The sequence below is a fragment of the Chenopodium album genome, chromosome 3, assembly GCF_948465745.1.
Source record: "Chenopodium album chromosome 3, dcCheAlbu1.1, whole genome shotgun sequence".
Classification (NCBI taxonomy): Eukaryota; Viridiplantae; Streptophyta; class Magnoliopsida; order Caryophyllales; family Amaranthaceae; genus Chenopodium; species Chenopodium album.
Genome location: NC_137836.1, coordinates 77,751,245 through 77,774,912, shown reverse-complemented (window position 1 = coordinate 77,774,912; position 23,668 = coordinate 77,751,245). Strand labels below are relative to the sequence as shown.

The window sequence follows — 23,668 nt, the reverse complement described above, 5'->3', positions numbered from 1 at the left end:
AAATTGTTCTTTAAATTACAACAAAATAAATTCATACAGATATGTAAGTAAAGATATTAATGGTTAAAGTTGTGCATTGGATGTTGTTAAGAAATCAAACACAAAATACATTTTGTGAGACGGAAATTATTAATGTTATATAATAAATTAATAATTTGCAGGTATGGGATGTTCTTTTGATATCGATTAAGGCAAATGATGATCTAGTCATATTGATGCGTAGGAGAAATAAGCTTTAGTTCATTGTTACAATTATGGTAAGAAGGGTGAAAACTGAAAGTGAAGAATATGTTTTTTTCGGTGCAATGAAAGTGAAGAATTTGTGACCATTATTAGAAATTCTAACATTAAGATGATGTATAATTGGGTCCATTTTCATCTTATTGTTATCTTATTAGTATCATCAAAACTTAAGAAGGTTAATAAAGTAGGCTGTAATAAACACTTGAAAACCCAATACAGTGTGAATGTCAAAAACAATGAATAAATAAATAACAGATACTACTAAAATAGCAAAACATCAAAACTTTAGTAGCTACCTATAAGATACAAGTAATATTTACAGTGGATTGCAACAATGCCTAACTGTACAGTACAGCCTACTAATATCAAAACCCAATCAGCCAAGAAAACTGTTGGATCCAGGAATTCTGATAACCCCCTTTGCCAGATTAGACGGAAGCCCGATGCTTTGCTTTTGCTGATTACTTTCAGCGGAGTTGAAAGCTCGAGAAGCTTGGAGAGACATCTGTGCATGAAGCTGAAGGCATGCCATGGCCATCTATATGCACCAAAAACCATTAAAACCATTAGAGCATGTTTATAAAATTTGAAGTGAAATATCTTTAACCAAATCTAACTCACCGTACAACATTCTCTATCAGTGTCTGATTCGGCTATCTGAAGTGCCCATGTCCGAACCCACTCAAGTCCTTTAGAAATTTCTTCATTCCCTTCCATCAAGGAAGATGCTATAAATGAGGGGTGAAGTGCATTCAAACAGCATGATATAGCAAAGAGGACTGATCTCCGAACAAATGCTTCCTTGTGTTGGCATACCTCCCTGCATCCAAGTAAATCCATTTGTTCAGCATTAATAAACGCAGGAAAAAATTATTAAGCATACAGAAAAGCCTTTAATTCAGTGGGTCATTATAATGGCAGAAATTCCTTTCAAAATCAAAACAAATCCCTACTAGATCCCACATAAATTTCCGTAATTATGCTTGGAAGTGTGCTTAGATGAGTTATCTTCCCTTTTGTTCACTTCATATTAAGCATTATTGAGAAAAGGGGAGAAATTATGTGATGAGGAAAGTATTAGGCTAATTATTCAATAATCATTATTCAATACCTTGACCTTAGCATGTCCAGAAGAGCAGGAGCCAAAGTGGATGCTTCTGGATGCAGAGCTATGCATCTGACACAAACTCCAAGCATATAAATAAGTTTCCCTAAAACAAGGAAATCCCTTCCGAGCAAGTCAACTCCATGGCTTTTCTTATCAAACCCTTGCATAGCAGGAAGCATAAATGCTGCCGCATAAAGAGGAAACTTGTTCTGAGACCAGTCATTCACACTACCCTGCAAGTTTGCTGGTTTATGACCCCATCGGCGAGTTTTTCCTTTGATTTCAACAGACTTTGAAGGAAGCTCTCTCTCAAACCGGTTGGTCAAATTCAATGAAGAGAAAGGAAGTGTATCTGGGATTTCTTTCCAGGATCCAGCTCCAGATGGCCCTTTGCTACTAGGCAAGAACCAGGGTTGAGGTTCAGATGCGGATGATATCAGAGATTTTGGGTGGGTTTTCCTAACAATGGTTTTAGCATTAGCAAGTTCCTCAGCAGCATCTGTCATGACATCAAGTATCAGGATGCGCTGGCTCACATCCAAATGGGGAGAATATAAAAGTTTATTCACAGTATTTACAGATTCAAAAGGGCACGTCACAAGCAATGCAACCAGTGCCTTCTGCCTTTTTTCTTCAGCCGAATCTTCCTCTTCTTCTACCACTGAATCAGTGCAACGGACTTGTACAAGGGTTCTTACTAGATCACTGGCTACATGCCGAAGTTCATCAGGTGATGCTCGCACAAGCTTTTCTGCAACATCAAGAGCTCTTTCAACCTGCATAAAAAGTGAGCATAATTATCTAAACATATTTCTATATGGTGTCAAATCATCCTCCTTTCCACTATAATGAATAATGTAAAAAAGAATGCAAAAATGGAAATTCCAAAAAGCAAGAACATCCACAAACAGGAGCAGTATAAATTGAAATTATTTGATCGAGCTACAGGTACATCAAATTACACAAAGGAAAAGAAAAGAGGGCCCCCTCAGCTGGCTTTTCTTTAAATTTAGAGTGTTGTCAGAGATTAGGCGGCAACATTTTAAAATTCGTGTTATTATAGAGTACTCGATATTTGATTTGAAAATTAACGCTAATTAAATTCAGTTATAATTTTTTTATGAATTGTAACTTCACAAAGATCCCCCCAACAATGCATCTGCAAAAATTAAGAAACGAAACAAAACAAAACCAACCCCTTGACTTCTTATTTGCTGAAAACTTATCTAACTCGATAGAGTAATAGAGCAGAGCCCTCAACATGACAAGAACTAGGCCCTGTTCTGTTCATCTTGTTTCACCTTATTTCAGCTAAGATAATGCCTAAAAGTTCAGATAGGTTCAAATAAGTGATAACTAGGAGAAAGGTAAATAAAACAGTCCCTTTTTTAACTTGAGCATAATAATCCCTTCATTCACAACAAGATTTACTACAAGACAGACATTTCAAGGACTATGTCAAAATATGCTTGGTTACAGCACAAGCAGAAATGTGTTCTTGTAGAGCTAAAATCAATTAAAGACTCTGAGCTTAATGAGCGAAAGGTCAGGGGGAACGAAAACAGGAGAAACGAAGACAGGGTTGGGATGAATACCATATGAGGAACATACTATCACAGGTCATCTTGTCTTATATATGCACCTTTAGGTTTGAGTTGAACACTACAACTACATTTGGCAGCCATTAGTATCCCCCAGCACAAGTGTGCATGCTTGCTTTGCTGCTAACTTAGATTTAAAGATTAGGGTATCCAGGACAATTGTACTTAAAGTCCAGGGTAATAAAATTTTCCTAGTTTTCTAGACCCCAAGTCACCTGCAATATCCCCCTCACCTTGGCCCTTTTCTGAATTATTTTATAATGTATGTGCAATTTAAGACCGGTATTTTGCAATATCAATTTAAATATCACCAACACCACCATAGCCATAGCACAGCTCCTGCAATTTACAATCTAGATGCACAGCACCTTATCCCCAAACATTTAAGAAAAGAAATATATTAAGACTAGAATAGACCCGGTCTACAATAACTTATTGTAGACCCAACCTTCTAGTGTACCATACAAATGTGATTATATCATACGAGATGTGATTATATTATTACAAAAGTGATTATGTCATCTTGAAACTATTATGTAAATGTATCACTCAAAAAGTGAATTTATCATTATAAAAAGTATCAAATAGTAAATTACATCATTCAAAAGATGATTTTTAAATTTTATCATCCTAAAGATAATTATATAATCTCATTAAATGGTTTAATATGAGATCAAAATATGACTCACAAAAAGATAACTATATCATCTAAAAAAGTGATTATATCATCCAGAATGTGATTATATTATTTGAAAGTGTCAAATTTTGGATCTACAATAATTTATTATTTGAAAGAAATATAACTAGAAAATAACAAGGCTTACTCCATCAGGGTCATCAGATTTTCGAAGGGCCCCAACAACATCCACCAACTGAGAGATCCTCTTCTTAAGATCACTGTCATCATCTGTCAAGTCATAAGGCTGCAATGATGAGTCACTTGAGAATTCAGAATCTTCACTTGCGTTATCATCCACCTCTTCACCAGTGAGAAACTCATCGTTCAATGATGCTGGATCAACAATCTCATCCGGATCAACCAACATAAGCTCAAAAGGTTTCTTTTTGTCAGGATTCAACTTGCTTTCTCTTTCATGTGTATCTCCATGGTTTTGGCTTTCCATATGCACACCTTTATCATTTGATTCTGCATTCACCACGTTGTTGGAGGTTCTATTTTTACTAGACAAAGCACCCTTTGAGGAGGGTAATCCAAATTCCCAATCTACATTTTCTTCTCTACAGCTATCATCAAGGTAAAGAGGATTTTTTGGATCAACTACCTTAGAAAATACAAGTGCCACATTGCTTGCCATTTTTCTGATTAATTCATCAGGGTTCTCCAGTCTACCTATCAAGAAAAGAGAGCACACTGGTAAGCTTTGAAATAACTTGCAAAAAAAAAAAAAAAACACACACACACACACACAAATTTGAGAGGGTTCAAGATTGTACAGCTAACTCCTTCGAGAATTAAGCGCATAACATCCTTGGTCGAGTCTAGCTCTTCCCTAGACATATTCTCCAACAAAAGACCTGCCACTGCTGTTACATCTGCAGATCAGGTTAAGGTGAAATGCATTCCAAAACACAAGTAACTATAAATATTAGTGGCATTCGGTGTTTAGATATTACCAAATATATAGTGGAATTACACGGAGATATAAGAAGAAATAGCAAATAATCACACAGATATATCTTCCGAAAAGGATACAGAATTGCTGCTCTAAAGGAGCCGATTGTACAAATTCCCGAGTAGACCATACTTGTACAACACGGCTGACAGCTTCCAACAGAACATGATTGTTTTCACTTTTCTTCAACTTGCCATCATCAAAAGGGCAACCAAAAACAGCAAACTGGAGTATCCATCTCAAGCAGCAGAATGGAAGTACTTTCAAGAGGAGAAATTTATCAACAAATATGACCCTAGGTAGAAAGTAGATAACAATGTAAGTCTGCTTATGCGTTTTTCATTCATAAATAAAAAATAAAACCCCTATTCAAGACAGAATACATAATTATATAACAATCCATTTTTGGAAATGGATGTTTCCAAACTTCCATATTTGACCAATGTTAATAAAATGAGGTATTAGACACAGGTGTGTGTTAAAGAGTCACTGGCAATTTTATGGTTAGTAATATTTTTGGTGCAAAATGATGTATCAACTGCCCATACTTGTGTAGGACTATTGAGTAATAGGGATGTCAAGAATCTGGCATGTGTTCTTCAAGGGAAATGTAGAGTCCTAGAAACATAAAATCTGACATTAAGTTAGTCCAAATTCTATATAGTTATTTAGTGCAGTGCAAACCACCACCAAGATAAGTATCAATCATTGTCCAATTAAAGAACAAATCAAACAAAGAAATAAGAAAAATAAAACGGCAATTAATTAACCAACTTTTACATCATCAAACTAAACCTATACTTGATAACTGTAAAAAAATTGCTCTCACCTGACTGTTGTCTGATGTTGAAATGACTGATGAAATAATATCCATAGTATCCAATATGCTTCGGTGTCGTTTGCACTTTCATATACCAGCTGATGCAAGATTTGCTCAGTCATTTTTTCCAAAACATATGCATCTTTAATGGTTCCTATCATCAATAACCAGAACTGGAAACTGGGGTCTGATTTGAAACTTTTCTCAGTGATAATATCCTTGCCATGGGACGATAAAAGGTTTCGTACACGTCTATGAATTCGGGGGATCACCTCACTTACCAGCAAATCTGCAGTCAGCATTTCAAGTCAGCATTAAAGACTGCTCCCTTTAATAGACAATTATCTAATTGTCTATTTTGCTTCACATATATAAGTGTAGGGGGGATGGGGGACAATTTCCACATGGTCGCTAATGTAAGTTTGAAACTTTCAAAATCCAAACAAATGGTCAATGACATCTAAAAAGTTTAATACATTACTCACTTTGTAGCAGATTCGTTTTACACATTCCTATATCATCTGTCTCACTCTCTCACATAAATCTTTACGTTCCATCTTTCGAAATCTCATCTCCACTACTAAAAAGATAGTGTCCCACGCTCTATTGCACTAAATAAAACAATACCTCATTATCTCCTTTCACACCTACTTTTTCGTTTTAAAAAAATCACTGTATTAAACTACATTTACCATTTCAATAAAAATAACTACTAAAGCTAGCAAACAACTTATCACCTAAAAGTATGTGTTATGATAAGTGTCAAATCTAATTTAGGGAGGAAAGAGTACCTCAAGTGAAGGAGTAACAAAGAAAGTTGTGTGTAATTATTTTCTTTTTTCAGTTCTCATCAGATGTACTACCTTTGCTCCTCCTTAATGTTCTTGATGCTTACTATTTGCATAAGATTTAAAAAAGGGATAAAGAGATTGAAATAGTGGGGTTTAAGTGGCAAAATTAATCATGTGGGGAAAAGTATGCCCTTCTGTGTGGGGTAACGTATAAAAGTGTGCAAAAAAAACACATTGCCAAAAATGGAATAAAGTAGAAGTGTAAAGAACGAAAAGGAACAAACATATGAAGAAAGGGTAGAAAACAAAAAGGAACGGGAGTACGTAATTTATTATCATAGAGGACCCCAAATCATTTTGGGACTAAGGCTTTGTTGTTGTTGTTGTACTATCATACAGGGAAGAAGCACTGGATTAGAAAAGTTCCAGATGTTGTACAGTAAAAAAAGAGGCTTAAATGGAAATACCATCAACATCGCCAGTGATATAGCTAATTAGGTTCTACTTACCCAACCATCCTCCCCTCATAGCAAACAAAAGCATGGAAACCTCCTTAATCACATTTAATTCCTCTTTTTCCCAAACAAAAAATTCCTATTCCCTACTATCGAACAGATCTCATGTATCCCCAAATTTACCATTCAACTACCATCTTCTCAAAGACCAGAGTGTTATTATGATACATGCAAAAGACACTTCATGATTCACTATGGTTGGTGGAATCATAAGCATTCCATAAATTTTACAGCACATAAATTACCAAACTTATGATTCATATATAAACATACGGAATATGACAAACAGATATATCACTCGATTTACAGGTAGCACTTGCTGTGTACTATTGAAGAACTGGCCAAGCTGGTTTCAACTAAATAGTCTACTCCTCACAAAATCTAACTCTTTCCAAAATTAAATCCTTGATTGGAAACGTATTAACGTATAAGGCATTCCCTGCCAGGGATTATGTGTTCGCAAGCACTCTTACAATGCACCCCACCCACCCTAGCGCCCCAGACAGTTGGATAGTTCAAACCCCACATGAAGCATCTGAGCCCCCTACAGCCTGCCCTGCACCTACAGGAAATGAGTTCGTCCTATCATATCTGGACAGTCATAAATGGACCGAGATAACTTGATAAGTTTCAAAAAAATTAAAACAAATAAAGGTTGGAAACAAGCAGTGCATAAAGTAGAAGCTACAGATATACTATTTGTTTCATACTTTCATTGCCATTGCCCCGAAAAAATCAATAATCTTGTCTCAACATCTTTTACCATTTTCTGAGACATGTAACATGTTTACATATTATATGGGCCAAAAATTTTACTCTAAGAAAGTTAGATTGCTAAATGTATAAATACATTATATATATAATATATATACCTAACATTTGATAATGATAATGGAGCAAATAGTAGAAATCTAATACCCAATTTTAATGCTCAGAAATTTCAGTAATTGTTACCACAATTAACCAGGAAAATTCAGTGCTAAAAGCCAAAAATTGCAAGCTCAACAGTAGCCAATGGAAATTGCAGCATTAATGTTTTACCAGCTGATCCACGTCGACAAATGCGAGCAAACATTTCTGCAACAAATAGGAAGGAACCATCCACATCAGTGTAAACTTCTTTGCCATATAACTTCCTGCTTTTTTCTTCTGCTCCATCCAGAAGCTGGATAGTGATGCTCTTAAAAAATAAACTAAGAGCCTTTGTCAAGAATAAACAACCAGAGCTGCCCAGCTTAATACATATACTCAGTAGATATCTTTCCAGTAACACAAAGATTCAACAATCCTTCATAAATATCAGGAAATGTGCAAAATGTCCATTTCGGAGTTCACTTTAAGAAGCTGAATTAAGCATACATATTCAGTAGAATAAGAAAGGATACTGAGATGAAAGAGATTTAAGAGCTCCAGGCCGTGTTTTGTCTGGGACAGATGCAACAAGCTGTGCCACTCTAGATACTGTCAGCTTGACTAAAGAAGCAGAGTTATCATTAGATTCATGGTAAACATCCAGTTCCTTAGCCAGCTGAAGAGCTCCTTCATTTTCTAACAAGCAGAGTGCAACTAATCTGTGAATATTTGGAGAGTGAAATCGTGAGCGACATTATACAAATTTACAATTGCATCTGGTAGACAAATTGCAACCAAACTTCCAGTAAGAACATGAGAAAATTCGACAAGAAATCGTGTCTAGCAAGGACAAATCTGAAACTCGACAAGTGCATTATCAGCATCACAATCACCTTTCAGTATTTGATCTTACAACACTGGTACTATGATTTAGAGAAGGAATCAATGCTTGAACAACCTCAAAAATGAGACCTTTAACGAAAAATACATCATAAACCAGCTTCCTTGCAGTCAAAGGGAAGCAAGATAACCAATTGGAAGCAACATCTGCAAAATCATCAAAAGAAGAAAGCATTGTAACCATGAAGTGAATATATTGAGCTAGCAGATAATAACCTCAACCAAGTCAAGCCTCTCCAAGTCACTCAAGTAGCTTAACTTTGAAAGGAAAAAAAAAATATACAACTAGCATTCTGCTAGAAATTAGCATGGTTTCCAGCACTAGTAATGGCAGAAAAACAGAAGAAAAAGGCTGATTATATTGATTAGATGAGAATTACACTAACTTGGATGATAATTCCACTTTCGAGAGGTGGATGCTCTCCTATTATGAGCTTTCGAGAGGCTCACTCTCTCCCAATAACTAAACCTCACAATTTTTTAACATTCCTTATTCCTCCTAATGAGGCCTATTTATAGAAAACTCTCATAACAAACCTATAACTTATTCCCCAAGTCCCTACTAATAGACTAAGACTAATATGTCATTCCCCCAATTATTGATTTTTTGCACATTCACAATTAGAAAGCGTCTAGGCCGTAATTCACAGAATTCGAAAACCACCCCAAACAGACTACAAATCCAACTCAAGTTTGAGCAAAGCCACAGGCAAATTCATATATGACATATTATTTCTTTGGCCATCATGACCACTACTCCACTAGCTTCCACAGAAACTTTTCTCTCAAGGGTATATTAGACTTCACCCTCCAGAACTATCAATTAACAACTGTAGAACTCATGTTCAAACCATTTTCCTCCTCTTCTAACATTCTAAGGTAATAGATTGAGAGGTTTAGTAAATCAAAATGGGTATAAAATTTGAAAAGAGGATGCTAAGCATCTTGATTATTAGCATGGAATAGTGGATGTAGGTAAGTTCTATCTTTTCAAACAGTGGAAGCAAGAAACTATTACAAAGTGACAACTGACAAGATTCACAAGTACAATTTTCCTAATTGAAAGACTTCTCCTCTTGCATCCATTCGCTAAACAAAATGACCCAGGTTGTCATGATATTGCTACTGAACTTCTTTTCGTCATACTGATGTAACATCAATGTATCTAACATACCATATCATTGAAAAGTGTTAAACACGAAAATCAGAAAACATACCATGAATCAAAAATCGAGCTAATGTAGGAAATGAAACTCCTTTATAGAAGACTTCCCACACGTGGTTCCTCCCCTCACTTGCATAGGGTACTTCTAATTGATTGAGCTGGAATATTAATGTCAATAGCATCATCATACATCAACAACCCACACCAACAATAGCAAAAATTCTACAACTGTAATCCCATAAAGACAGTCACCCCCCACCAAAGTACCGAGAGTTGGAATTGTAATCTACAAATGCAACTTTCTTAAAGGTAAGGGTGGGTGAGTAGTCAAAACTCAAGATGCGGCAAAAAAGAGGCACTCATTTGGCATTTGTGCAAGATTCACAACGAGAAATATTAAACTTCTAGCAAGCCTTAAAACATTAAAATACATTGTTTCATGTATGCATGAACAAGATATCAGCTATTTCGGTACAATACCTTCTAATAACGGCTAATAAGTTCGAATAAGGGTTTTCACGGCGAAAAAAGAGTGGGAAAACTTATTAAAAAGTCAGAGAATAATGATAAAATTTACCTGATCCTTATGTCTCTCTGAAATCACCCCTGCCAATTCAATGAGCACACAAATAAAAGGCTTTTAGCAAATTCCATGTTTTCCCCTTTCAATCAATGCTTAATTTAATTCTCAAAATTAAACAAACACCTCAAAATTCATTATTTATACACAACAAATAGATAAATTCTCGAGTTTTTCAAGTTCATATGCTTCAAATTACTATTTCTTGTAACATTTATGAGTAATTGGTGCTTAAAAAAATGAAAATCCAATAGAAAAATGCAAAAAATTGAAGAAATTAACAAGAAATACGGAGTTGTTTTAGCACCCACCTGAAAGGGACGAAGTATCGACGGGAAAAATGAGGATTGCGACGGAATGAAGTGTTAAAATGACGTCGTCGACGTATTTGGCGGTGGTAATGGCGGAGATAGCGGCGGATATCTTTTCTAGGAGTTGGGTTTCCGGTACACTGCTATTTGACTTCACCTCCATCGCCATTTTAGTGTTTGAGGATCAAGACTACAAATTCTTTGATTATATAGTTTCGTAGTTAAGTAAAACTTCAAGACACCTCTATTGGCTACTACGGGCGTTTGAAATGGCACCTATATTCGTCGTTGTGAACGGTTTATAACCTTAGGAATTATACATAACATACATACAGTTCAACAATCAACATTAAAGTGTTCTGCAATACATTAGCAACCAAATTTGATTCATAATTATAGGGATATTTTATATGATGATAACAAATACAAACAACTTACCTCAGAAGTTGCTTCAATGGGGGATACAAGAACTAGACTCAACGGAGAGCGCTAACTGCGCTTCAATGGAGAACGTTGAGTGCGCTTCAATGGATAATTTGAGAGAGAGCAATTCTATGGATCCCTATCACCCGTCACAGTTATTCAAGAAATAAAAAATGGGGCTGATTCTTATACAATCATCCAATTATAGGTAAACCTGTTTTAAAATGGGGTTAATTCTTTATCGCAAAATTCATATTCATCTTTATGATGAACGAATCTTGTTCATCAAAAGGGTATACAGGTAATTTACATAACACGTGGAATACACGGGTGCAGCTATGTGTGAGCTCACGTGTAGCCAATGAACACGTCATCGCGCACAGTCACCAGTGTTAACATAACGCCGTATCCTCACTATACAAAATCGAAAATAGAATAAATGCATCAAGGGGCGATTTGTGCGAGGGAGATATAGTTGGATCTGCTACACCGATATAGGGCTCACCGACCGACACCGGAGTTCGAAGCACCGGCCTGAAAGTATCAAATATCCGATGTAAGTCGCAATGTTTGGGTTTAATTATTTTTGGTGTTACCTTGTTAAATTGTTGCGGAAACAAAAAATTAATTGTGTTGGTGTTGAAATGGAATTCAAAAGCTGGAAAATTGATTAAAGGTTGTTGCTTGCTTACTGGGTTCAATCGGAAATATGGAAAAAACTTTGAATTGTGTTGTTTAATTATACAAAACAAGCGTTAGTGTAGTTTGGTAAAATTAGAGTTTAAAATTTTAATTAAAAGGTTGTGATTATGGGTTGAAATAAAAGAGAAGGTGTAGTGGTCTCTTATTCAATGGTTGTAATGAATTGGTAATAGAATCGTGTGTGTGTGTGTGGTGGTGGGTGGGGGGGGCTATCTGGGATATGATGTGGGTTGATTAGGGTTTCCTTAGAAATGGTTGATTCGCTAGTTGTATGAATTTGTGAAATTAAAGCTAATAACATATAGTAATTTGATTTGACTAAGACATGAACCTTCACAAATCCGATCTTCAAGATAACATTTTGTGGCTTCTATAACTCTATGTGCACTATATGCAGTTCCAAGACTGAATTTATGGGGAAGCGATTGAGGGAAGTCGTTGAAATGGAAAACAATGATGTATGGTATAATGACTCTGAATCTATTATATGCCCTCAAATGTTGTAAGAGTTTAGTATTTTATCCACAAAGAATTTCCTTTTTGTGCAGATTAGGAATGAGCGTTGCTGTGGAAAGACAATAGAACTACACCCTGCACTCTTTAAGGTTGGTTTCACCCGTATTGAATAATATTAACCTAGGCAATTTCAAAATGCTAATTTAATCTCTTGCAATGCATTAAGTAGGACAATAGCATGAGCAAGGGAGGTGTCGTTAAGGAAAAGGGACAAGTATTGAGGGAGCATTCCAGATCAATTTGTAGAGTAAGTGCGCTAGTATTGAATTTGCATTTGATTTTACTTTAAATTGTGGTATATGATGGTACATAAATTTCAGTAACATCAATATCTAAAACTATGTATTGTAGTTGAAATCCAGGTTTCTTGTTCAACTATTCTGATCCACTTTGTCCAACACTATATGCAAGTCCCAAGTTTTTAATAAGGAGTTGTTGACTTGTTCTATTTAGGAACAAACTGCTGTTTTAATTTCTTAAACAATAGTTTGTGTGTGTTGGTCATAATGATGAGTTGGGGGTTTTGATTTATGTTTTCAGCCACCGAGTATCAATTGCCGTATTCAGTCATTTGGGCGTATTTGTAAGAAATTTGATGAAAGAAGGACTAGGTGGGTGAATGAGATGGGGTTTGGAGGCATTCTTCATCTTGTGTCAGACATGCATCTACCAAGACAATTATCGTATTGGATTATGACTAGAATTGATCCACTAAATAGGATCTTGATTGCTCCAGATGGACATGAGTTTCCGCTGTCAAAGAATCAAGTTAGATGGATATTAGGTACACCAAGTGGTAACAAGTCCGTGCCAAGTTCTAAAATGATGAACAATGAAGTTCGTGAGAAGGTTCATAAGGTGATACTCCAATATGGGAGTTCATGGAAAACAAAATCTAATAGAGGATGTGGAAGTGTTTATACATCTGTCAGTATTCCGGTCACTAGTAAAATGATGGATAGATTGGAGGGAAACTTTGGGGAAGATGAGGAAGAGGAATTCAAGACACTATTTCTTATCCTTTTGCTGCATATGGTATTGTGTCCAACTCAATCACCTCGGCTAGCCACAGATTTAATACCTGCTGTTAGCTGTGTCAAGGACTGTAAGGAGTATGATTGGAGTGATTTGGTGTTGAAGAAATTGATGGATAGTGTGTCCAGTTTTGCTCGGCGTTTCTATGCAACTGGATATGCTGGTGGATGTGGAGGATGTGCGATATTTGCTGTTGTGAGTACGATGCAAACAAATATCAATTTTTGTTGATTGACATTAGTGAAGGATTATGTGATTATGAATTGATGATGTTTTTATTACAGATTTTTTACCTCGACAGGCTAAATAGGCCTCCTTTACAATGGGATGTGTTCCCTAGGATAAAGGTGTGGACCAAGAATGCAATCTCAATGGCATCGGAGGCGGACCGGACAAGATATGGGGACTACGGGAGGTTAGGGGTTAGTTTCTAATCAACAACTGTACTTCGTATTATTCATCTAAACATGTTTGAGGGTAGTTGAATATTTGCAAGGGAAACGGAAATGTTAATAGTATTGCTTAGAGTTACTTGATTTTTGTGCAGGTTGTTGATGTTGCCTATGGAGAGAGTCATTACAGGATTGCTAGGGACTTTGAAGCACCAGTTGAGAATGTTGTGCTAAGAGGAGTTATTTATTTACACTTTGTACTGAAAGCGAAATTGTATTTGGCCACATATGTTTCATTAATACATCATTGGGTTGTATCGTTGTGTGGTAGGATGTCTCCGAGGTGATGGGGTCTAAAACTGAAAGGCAAAGGCGGTCTGGTCGTCAAGGAGGAGCCAAGGTTGAACATGCTAATAATGTAACAAAGAAACATATTGGGTATCGCTATGCTTGAGTGAACCTGTGAGTGGTGTAACTGTAATAATAATTAATTGTATTTTACAAAAGGTGACGGTATTTGTACGCCATACAAACGCTCGACAATGATTTTGAGTTATTGAAAAATGTTGTTTTCCGATAGATTTTGTAATCAGATAATGGAAATATCCATCACAATTGTTCCTAACCAAATAACTAAACAGGTATTTATACAAGAGCATGTATTCAAATACAACATGTATCTTGGGCCCAAGTAATCAACTAAGTTCTGGACTTGGTAAACTGTACATAGTTCTAATAAGCATTTCAGGGGCGGACCTTTGAAGGGGCGGGCAAGGTCTTGGTCCCCCCTCAATATTTGGCCCAAATTTGTTTCTATATTCAATGTCCATTAAAAGCACAAATTCAACAGCAAAATAATCAAACATTACTCCTGCTGTAGCCTTTTGCATTACACAAAAATACAATATTTCCCTTTTTATTAATCTCGTTTTGTTATTCTATTTAAGCATTATATTTGTCCAAAATTCCAATGCATTGAATTGTTAGAACTCTTCAATTATTTTGTTGTGCTAGACTTTTAGTCTTAGATAATGAACCAATAATTTAATTTTAATTTATTACTCATAAGTCTCATAACAAATAATACTATTATCTATCCACCCTATGAAGTTGTGAGCGATGAAAGTAGTGTCACAGTATAATTTCTAATTGAAATAGCTATTTATCGGTGATTGTCATTTTTTTTTATGGTATTTGTTTATTAAGTAATAAATGTTAAGGTGATAATACTTTAGTATATTTGCTGTAATGTATATGTATAATTAATAAAAAGTTGTAATTCACGTGTTGATAAATCTCCAATGATTATTATTGATAGGAATATACTTTACAAAGTTGTTTTGGATAGTAGGTTGTGGTAAACTAACTTTAATTTTGACTTAGGTCAAAATGTGAAATTGGGTGGACCCAATATCATAAATGGGTCATAAATAAACAATAAGTTGGATGTTTATACCTCCCAAGAAATGTACCATTAAACCAAACAAGATGAGAATGGGCCTAATAGTTTACTTGGTGTAGTTGGCCCAGCCATTTTTGGATCCACATATAGTAGGGATGATCCATACCTTATGGGTGCAAGTTTTGCAAGGATGTTGACACTACTAGAGGTATAGGATTTGGTAAATAAATGTATAAAATAAACGTGTCTATTTACACTTGATTCCCAAATCACCTTGTATGATTGAAGGGTCATTCGACATATTTATGGAGTTCATGTGTTGAAAATTAGATATTCAAATAAAAAAATTTTGGACGCAAACAAAATGGGTTGTACAATTTGGGAATAAAATTTATACATAAGGAACTATCAAAAGGGCATGGAGCGAGTACATATATGTCTTGGAAATGTAACTTTGAATTATTCAATCCTTTTCCGGAGATGTCATAACAATATATGATTTTTAAATAATAAATAATGTGTTTGATGAGATTCGGATTCAAGATCTTTTAGAGTAGAATCATTAACTGAAAAATTAGGGTATGTCAATTACTAAAAATTCTTTAGTTGTTAGTATAGTGGTATGTAAGGGGGTGGGATAAGGAAAAAATATAAGAATAGAATGGTGGGTGGTACAAGAGGAAGGAATAAAAGAAATGGTTTTCAAGAAATCAAATTAAAAAGAATGAAAATTTAATAGTTAAGGGAGATAGATTAGAATTTAGCAAGGCTTGTTTTAAAGATATTCAATACTTTTCCACACTTTGATTCCCATAATGACCAAACATGGAAGGACACAAAATATGAAATACATAGTGCGTTATTATCCATAACACAACGTACTCCGGTAATAAATATCCTTAATTTGAATTCTGTAAAACATTGAACATTTATGGGAAAAACGAGTAACTCTTTGGGAACGCGACACAATATGCGGCTTTCTGGCTTTGTTCCTAGACAGGGAGTTACTTCCTTCCTTTATTTCTGTTTCTCTTCTGTTGTGGAGTTAAAAAAAGAGGTTGTTGCATTATTTAAGCGAATCCAGAAGTTCTCGAAGACTCATGATAATGGAATAGGATCAAGTACGTATCCAGTTGTTTAGAAATCGCATGAGGGTTCCTTCCTTTTTCTTTGTCTTTTGTTGGGGAGTTAGCAAAGGGGGTCGTTGCATTGTTTAAGCGAATCCAGAATTTCTCTAAAACTAATAATACGAAAGCGCGTGATGCAGCCCATATCTTGACTAGAGGAGTGGGGGCCTAGTTTGTATCTTCCGGATCCCCACTATTTTTCTATATATAAGTTGTATAACTTTGTATGGTATTGAGGAAAAAAAAATACTTGTTGTAATAAGAATTTAAATATGCAATAAAAAAATTAATAATAATAATAATAATAATTATAATAAAATTTATAATAATAATATTAAAAATAATAATAATAATTAGATTAATATTCATCTTTATTAAAAAGACAATAACAATACAAGTCGTTTGTTTTAAAGGGAAAAAAAATGGTTTTTTAATAAAAAAAAAAAAGAAAAATAAAAAGACAAAAGTTTGGTAGCCTCGCTAAAGGACAAAGGGGACACTTGTCTTATTATCATAAATGCTCCAAGACATTCATCTTTATGTCATTAGTATTTGTCAGTTCACATAGATTTATCCAAAGATCGGAAAAGTACACTTTTAGACTACTCTTTATAAAATTAGATTTGGTTCCTTGCCATAAGTGTTAAAATAATAATTATTTTTTTAAAAAAAGGGTTGTACTTAAAAATCAGTTTTAAAAATTTTATTAATTTTTAAAAACATCGATTAGACCGGTTATTTAAAGGTGATCTGCTATCGTGAGTTTCTAAATGTTCTGGTCCGATTCTATTTGCTATGCCTTGCTCAACTCTGCCCAAACATGCAGGGAATAACATTAATAATAATAATAATAATCATAAAAGTCAATTCACATAACCTCAGAAGAATAGACCCATTAGTCCGTTAAAAGTGAATATGTTAAACCTTTGTACTATTGATTTGAAGATGAACTGACCCTATTATTTCGTTCAAAACTAATCAACCACAAATAGTACTACTGTAATAAAAAGTCCAATAACATCTTATTTGTTATTATATCTTTTTAATATAAACAACTAATAATCAAATGTCATTGCATCTGTATTTATTGTTTGGAAATGTGTCCAAAACACATTGTTTATTAAGTATTGGTTATCAATGAAAAAGAATAATAATCATTTCTTATTATAACATCTAAATTCTACATTTTATGTTTAATTTTATTTTTGTTGTTGTTTTCATATATATATATATAGAGTATAAAAAAAGTGATAAATAAATCACTAATAACAATATTAGAGTATATTGTTCGGAACACACTAGCATATGAGTAGTATCATTGATTTTGTGTCTGTTAATTTATAGTTATGGAATCAGAATATTGATTAATTAAGTATCTACAAACACAGTACAAAACTTGTCGAGTTGTTTAATATAAAGATATGTAATAATCACTTAAAACCTCGTAATTGACCTTGTTTTCCCACATTTCCCTCAAGTCAACAACCTAGTTACAAACTTACAATCGTTGGAGTTGAAAGAAGTACTCAAAACCTTTTACCACCTTAAAGTTATATATTTTTTATATAATTAGACAGTAAGAAAAGTATTTTAATGACATTTTAATACTTGATTATTAGTCAATTTCATTGTCACTCATTAATAATAATATATATTTTCATTGAATTAGTTTAATGCACATTAAGGTAACGTTTATTTACCTTAAGGGTATCATTTGTTGTATCTAGTCAACCTATAAAGTGGATCTATAACAATTATTGTTGACACGATTTTGATTATAGTTTATGTTCTTTAATTTTTTACAAATATAAATATAAATTTTACTAGTGAAAGATAATCCCCATGATGTAAGCTAATAATTTGGTAACTACTTTAATTCATCAAATGTCAACATTCGCCACTTCCCTATTCAACATTTGTAGCAAGGTGTAGGGTTCGAATCCTAGCCCTTACATTCACTACAAATTTGTAACAATTTTTATTATAATAAATTTTTTTTTTTATTTTTTTGTTTTCCCCATAAGCTCCATATCCCTTGAAACCCCAACCCATTTCCATTCTTTATCTCATTCTCACTCTCTCTCCTTCCTTATTCGGCGGCAAGAGGTAAGAATCCCCAAGCTAAAACCTGCTCCCTCCTTCATCCGTTGTTCAGGTACACTATCTCCCTCTTGATTCTTTGTTTCATGTCATTGATTTCCTCATTTCCATAGCTATCTTGTATTTGCTTTTTATAGTACATGCAAAATTCGAATTATACGATCTGAGTTGTAGTGAATTTGCTCAAGTAAGTACATAAAACCATGTATGAATGAGGTAAATTGGTTAAATTATGTAAGTATAAATTTATTTTTGACGAATTTGACATGTATACTGCGCAAAATATGGAATACGGTTTGGAGATGTTTGAAATTGGGCTTGAATTTGATAACATGATACTATACTCCAAAGATTGTTCGACTTTTGTACAATTTGGGGTAATTTTAGTGAGTTTTGTTGGATTTTGTGTTTATTAGTATTCGTTTATAAAGCGTATGCAAAATGATTACATTTTTTTGTTCTAGTCGAGTTATTGTTCCCAATTTTCCCTTTTGTGCTTTAACATTATGAAAAAAATGTGTTGGATAATTCAATTTTTGGTTGATTTATAGCATTCTCGTAGATTATGATTAAAAGTTAAGTCCACTGAGAGGATATATGGTTGGTATTCTATTATTGTGAAGTCAAACACTCATATTGTGTTGTGAAACTTTATTTGAGTATTTCTAGGTGGTCCTTGAAATGTGGATGAGTTGTTTTATCATATCTACCAAATGCAGATCTTTAATTGGACATACACATTTGTCTTTATTTGTTATATAATCTATTCAATTAGATTCTTTGTCAGTCTACTAAGTATGCCCTACATTTGATAATAAACTAATTTGTAGTTTTTGGGATCTACGTTGAGTAGGTTGAAGAAGTATGTCAATTAGGAGATTTGAGTTCACACTTGACACTCGTCGACGCTTACGAAATGTGGTGAGTCTATAATGAAATAATCTTGAATACGTGTAGTTTATAATAAACAACCATGCTCAACATTGATATTAAAGGTATTTTTTTTTCCTATCCAGCCTCTTCCAATGCGTATGAGTCGTCGGGTTAAAGGAATTTGTTCCAGTTCGAATGATCAACGCGAAGCAAAATTCCACCTTGGAGTTGGAAGTGAGCCAAACACATACACTGTGCATTTGAAAGATATTACCTAGGGTGATGGTATGGTGGAAACTTATTTAAGTGACGGATGGGGGGACTTTGTAAGCTCCAAAAACTTGAAATTGGGAGACACTATTCTGCTCTCTGTAGAGGATTTGGAGGAATTGGTGTATAAAGTGAGGATCTGGCGTGATGAATTTGAGCTAACTGCTGAAGAACCGAACATTCAAGCTGGGGTTGAAGTGAACCAAACCCCCTCCTTCATGTTCCATTTCACTAAAGGCTACATTGACAAACCGACAACTGTAAGTCATTCTAGTTTCATGTACTTGTTGCTGCAATTCAGTTTAATGTTTTACTTATGGTGTATATTATTTTAATAACATTGTAAATTGTATGACTTAGAACGTTCCGACTCCCTTTGCTCGAGCACATTTTGGAGACCTCGAAGACCCATGTGAAGTGAAGTTGGTCTTGTCTTCGACCTATGATGCAACAATGCATATTTATTATGATCGCAACGGCAGAATTGTAGCTTGCAGCATCAAGAGAGGAGTCAAGGAATTCATGGTAGCCGAAGGTGTTAAACTCGGTGAGAAGGTTTTGGTTGAGTTGGTTCAAATGGATCCACCTGTTTTAAGTTTACGATTTACTTGACTGACCATCCTTATGCATCTCCTTGGTGTATGTTACCACATTTTGTGGGTTATCAAACAATATTTCGGCTATTAAGTAGTAGTGTTTTGGTGTATCATCCTGAACTTAGTATGTGTTATTAGTATTAGAGTTTCTGACTTCTTGTAGTAGTAGTATTGCAGTAGAAGTATTTTAGAATTTTAGTAGTAGATTTGACTATGATGTGTAAAATTAATGATCAACTTTGATGTGTGATCTTTATGGTTTCTTGTGATGTATTAGGACTATATGTGTGGCTTTGATCATATCCGATTGTAGTGTTTAGTTTCCAATGAATAATGTGTATGATTGACAGGTTTAAGTATAACATTTATAGTTTATCAATTTTAAAAGGGAATATTTTGAAATTAAGCATGACACGTGTCAACTCCATGTCTCACTTAAGTAATTTTTTTTTTAACACAAATAAATATATATTTAAAGATACAAATATTCCAAATATTTTATATGTTTTACAATAAAAAAAATTCAATCTTACGGTCTATGGACAAACCCAAAATAATGTGAAAGATACGTACATATAAATATTCCAACCATCAATTAATTATCTCCTAAGATTAAGGAAACAACATTAATCACCAAGCACCTAACTACATAATTATACCATGCTTGTCCTAATGACTCCAAACATATATATTACGATGATATGTATAAATATGCAATCTTCTCTTAAAAAAATTTAAAGAATCTTTGATTCAACAAATGTACCCTTCAAAAAAACCATTCTTAGACATAACTAAAGTACCCTTCAAAAATAAGACTTTAACAAAGATAAGAAAATAGAAATTGTCAAAAATTATTACTTGTGAAAAATAAATAAAAACAAAGGAGGTATTTTTGGATTAATTATTCTATTGGTTATTTTTTATTGGAAATAGCTTAACAAAACGAAGTTTATTATTACTAGAGGGTGGATCAGATGTGTCTTTGTGAGTCATGTGGCATGTGGTCACAAACTTGTTATAGGAGATCTTTTAATTGCACAAACCCTTGAGTCGACTCTTGAGTAAAATCTTTATTGAACAATACTATTATTAGTATAAGTTATACTGCTCATTAGTAGAATTTTTGGGTAACATTAATCACCTATATCTAATGATTAAAAAATGCCCCTCTATTATGTCATCAAATCAACCACATATCCTTCTTAGTTAATTCATTCTACCATTAAAGATAGTATATAAATTATTATATTTTGCCCTAAATTCACATGCATAAAATGAGTAATGATCTATTGGCATTCTACATAATTTCGAAGGCGAAAATTCTATAGTAAATGACATGTACCACAATGTACCACTAAAGTAATGTATTATTAAACAAATTTTAAATATAGCTAAGATGGTCAAGTGTTTCCTAGTTTCACTTGAAAGTACCAGGATTGATTCTTTTTCCAAAGTAATTTTAAATTTTCTATGATCAATTATAGTGCTTATTCTTTATTACAAAATATTTTTTTTTTACATATGATTAAACACTTAGCCTTTTTTTTTTGAGATTCTTTTTTGCCATCTCTTACTGTCCAAAATATGATTAAACATTATTTTCGTTTTAATTGCCTTAATTATTGACTTAATTTTTCCATATACGTTACAAAGAGGGATTAAATTTTCACAAAATATGATAAATGAGCATTTAATAATGGGACGGAGAGAATATATATACAATTTATTTATTCTTTTTATGACGACATGATAAGCAAAACATGAGATCTATTAGTTTGAGCCATTAAGTACTAGAAAGGATGCGTAAAGCACCATAATATTTCTTTTGCCGCATCTAATTTATATGTAGTGTTATAATTATAGCTTATGTAGGATTTGAACCTACATCTATGTACAAAGGTACATTGCTCTATCATTTGAGTCAATATATAAGCTTTCAAATTCAAAATAATTAAGCTATTCAATAGAAAATACAACGCAATTTTAAGAGTACAAAACTAAATGTCCACACGATATGAAATTATTAAGCTATTACAAACCACGTCACTTACTCGTACATAACAGCAATTGAGCAAACACTTGATTTGGCAACACAACAATTACGTTCAAACCCTAGAGCTTTTGAATAATTATTAATTACCTAGCTATGATATTCATATAACACTTGATGATGAAGTGATCTATTATTATAGATGACAACAATTTTTTCAGATTTTGACCTAAAGAGTTTCTAATCCGTATAAGACAAGTACATAATCAATCCCAAACATATATACTCGGAATTCACACTTGTATCCCACAGTGCCATTAGGTGAGCTAATGTGGTACAAGCTCTTTGAACATGAGATTTATTCTTTAACATGAGATTAGTGTGGGCACTTCCACACTGATCTATCTGATGTTCCTAAGTGCAGCCCCTACAACGAAATGAAGCCCACATCAGATTTCAATTAATATTTTTATGTTTATATCAATGCTATTATTTATTCTTTAATATTCGTTGATACAAAAATAATTAAATGAAGGTAAATGTCAATAATCGATTGATTCAAATTGACAAACAATCAAATTAGTTACCTCAATTGAATCTTCATTGAATCAATGATATTGAGTGATTTTATTCCTTCCCATTGTAATTTGCTTCAAGCTACATGAAATAATTAAAGTGGAAAGCAAAATTGGGAGGAGAAAGAATCGACTTTTAAATTTTTTTGGCAGGAGGAATTAACTTTTTTTTTTCTTTAAAAAAAAAAAAATTAAAGTTTTAATTTTAAATCTATATATCTAATTTAGTAGTACATAACAATACGTATCATTTATAATACATAACAGTGTATGTCATGTATTGTAGACTCTCCCGTGTGGAAGGTATGTGTATTTGTCATTCTAAAAAATAGTTTTACAATCTCCATTAGCTAAGGATTGTGTTCTGACAATGTAAAAGTACTATTAATTTTTGAGGATTAAAACCAAAGAAATATTATTTTTTTTATTATGTCAATAAGATTATATTTAATCCAACTTGATAAATTTTAATAGTATGGTAAAATTCTAAGTATACATATTGTAAATGTTTAACAAGATATTTATTATCCATATCGACTAAACGGAAATTATTTTACTTTGTTTGTCTCATAGTGGAGGCATTTTCACCCTAATTTTGGCCTTCATATTGTAACAACCTCGATTATTGTGATAACTACCAAACATGTTACCAATCGGCCACCTGCATTTCATTTCAACAACCTATTAAATGGCACTCAGAGTTTTTTCAAGCTTGTGTTACTATATAAGTCCAGCTGCTAGATAATGATATCCAACATCTTTACTAAATTCCATACGCTTAGTTCTTTTTTTAAAAACTTTTGTTACAACACGATGCCTCGTCGTGCAATTACCAAATGCCAAACTCCTTCACTCTTGTTCTTTGAACCACCAAAAAATTCTATTCCTGAGTTAGACTTCACCCAATACGACTATTTGTTTGTAGATGAAGATGGCGACATTTTGGCCGAGCTCAATCTTGAAACAATAGCAGCTCTTATACTCCACCCTACTTACACTGATAACGACCTATTCAACTCATTGTTCATGCGTCCGATTGGGTCTGATGCATCCCCAAAACCAGCCCATTTTCCTAATCTTTATGACACCCATCCTATTAAAAAAGAATTTGAAGTTTTTTTGCTATGGTGCCTAGGCTCCTTACCTC

The 23,668-nt window shown here is 33.7% G+C and overlaps 1 protein-coding gene across 2 annotated transcripts; it reads right to left on the bottom strand.

Annotated features, from left to right (window-relative positions):
- Positions 1-419: 419 nt before the first annotated feature.
- Positions 420-11,156, bottom strand: LOC145617725 (uncharacterized). Of its 2 annotated transcripts, none has more exons than XM_081672473.1 (14): positions 10,959-11,156; positions 10,521-10,826; positions 10,207-10,235; positions 9,682-9,787; positions 8,458-8,611; positions 8,098-8,283; positions 7,754-7,905; positions 5,416-5,695; positions 4,667-4,881; positions 4,408-4,506; positions 3,777-4,303; positions 1,355-2,127; positions 865-1,063; positions 420-781 (listed from the first exon to the last, which is right to left on the bottom strand). In XM_081672473.1, the coding sequence occupies exons 2-14, from the start codon at positions 10,687-10,689 to the stop codon at positions 620-622; spliced, it is 3,051 nt and encodes a 1,016-aa protein (XP_081528599.1). In that variant the 5' UTR covers positions 10,690-10,826; positions 10,959-11,156; the 3' UTR covers positions 420-619. The 2 variants fall into 2 exon arrangements, with proteins under 2 accessions (XP_081528599.1, XP_081528608.1); XM_081672482.1 differs by having other exon boundaries at positions 10,521-10,796.
- Between the last annotated feature and the right edge of the window lie 12,512 nt (positions 11,157-23,668).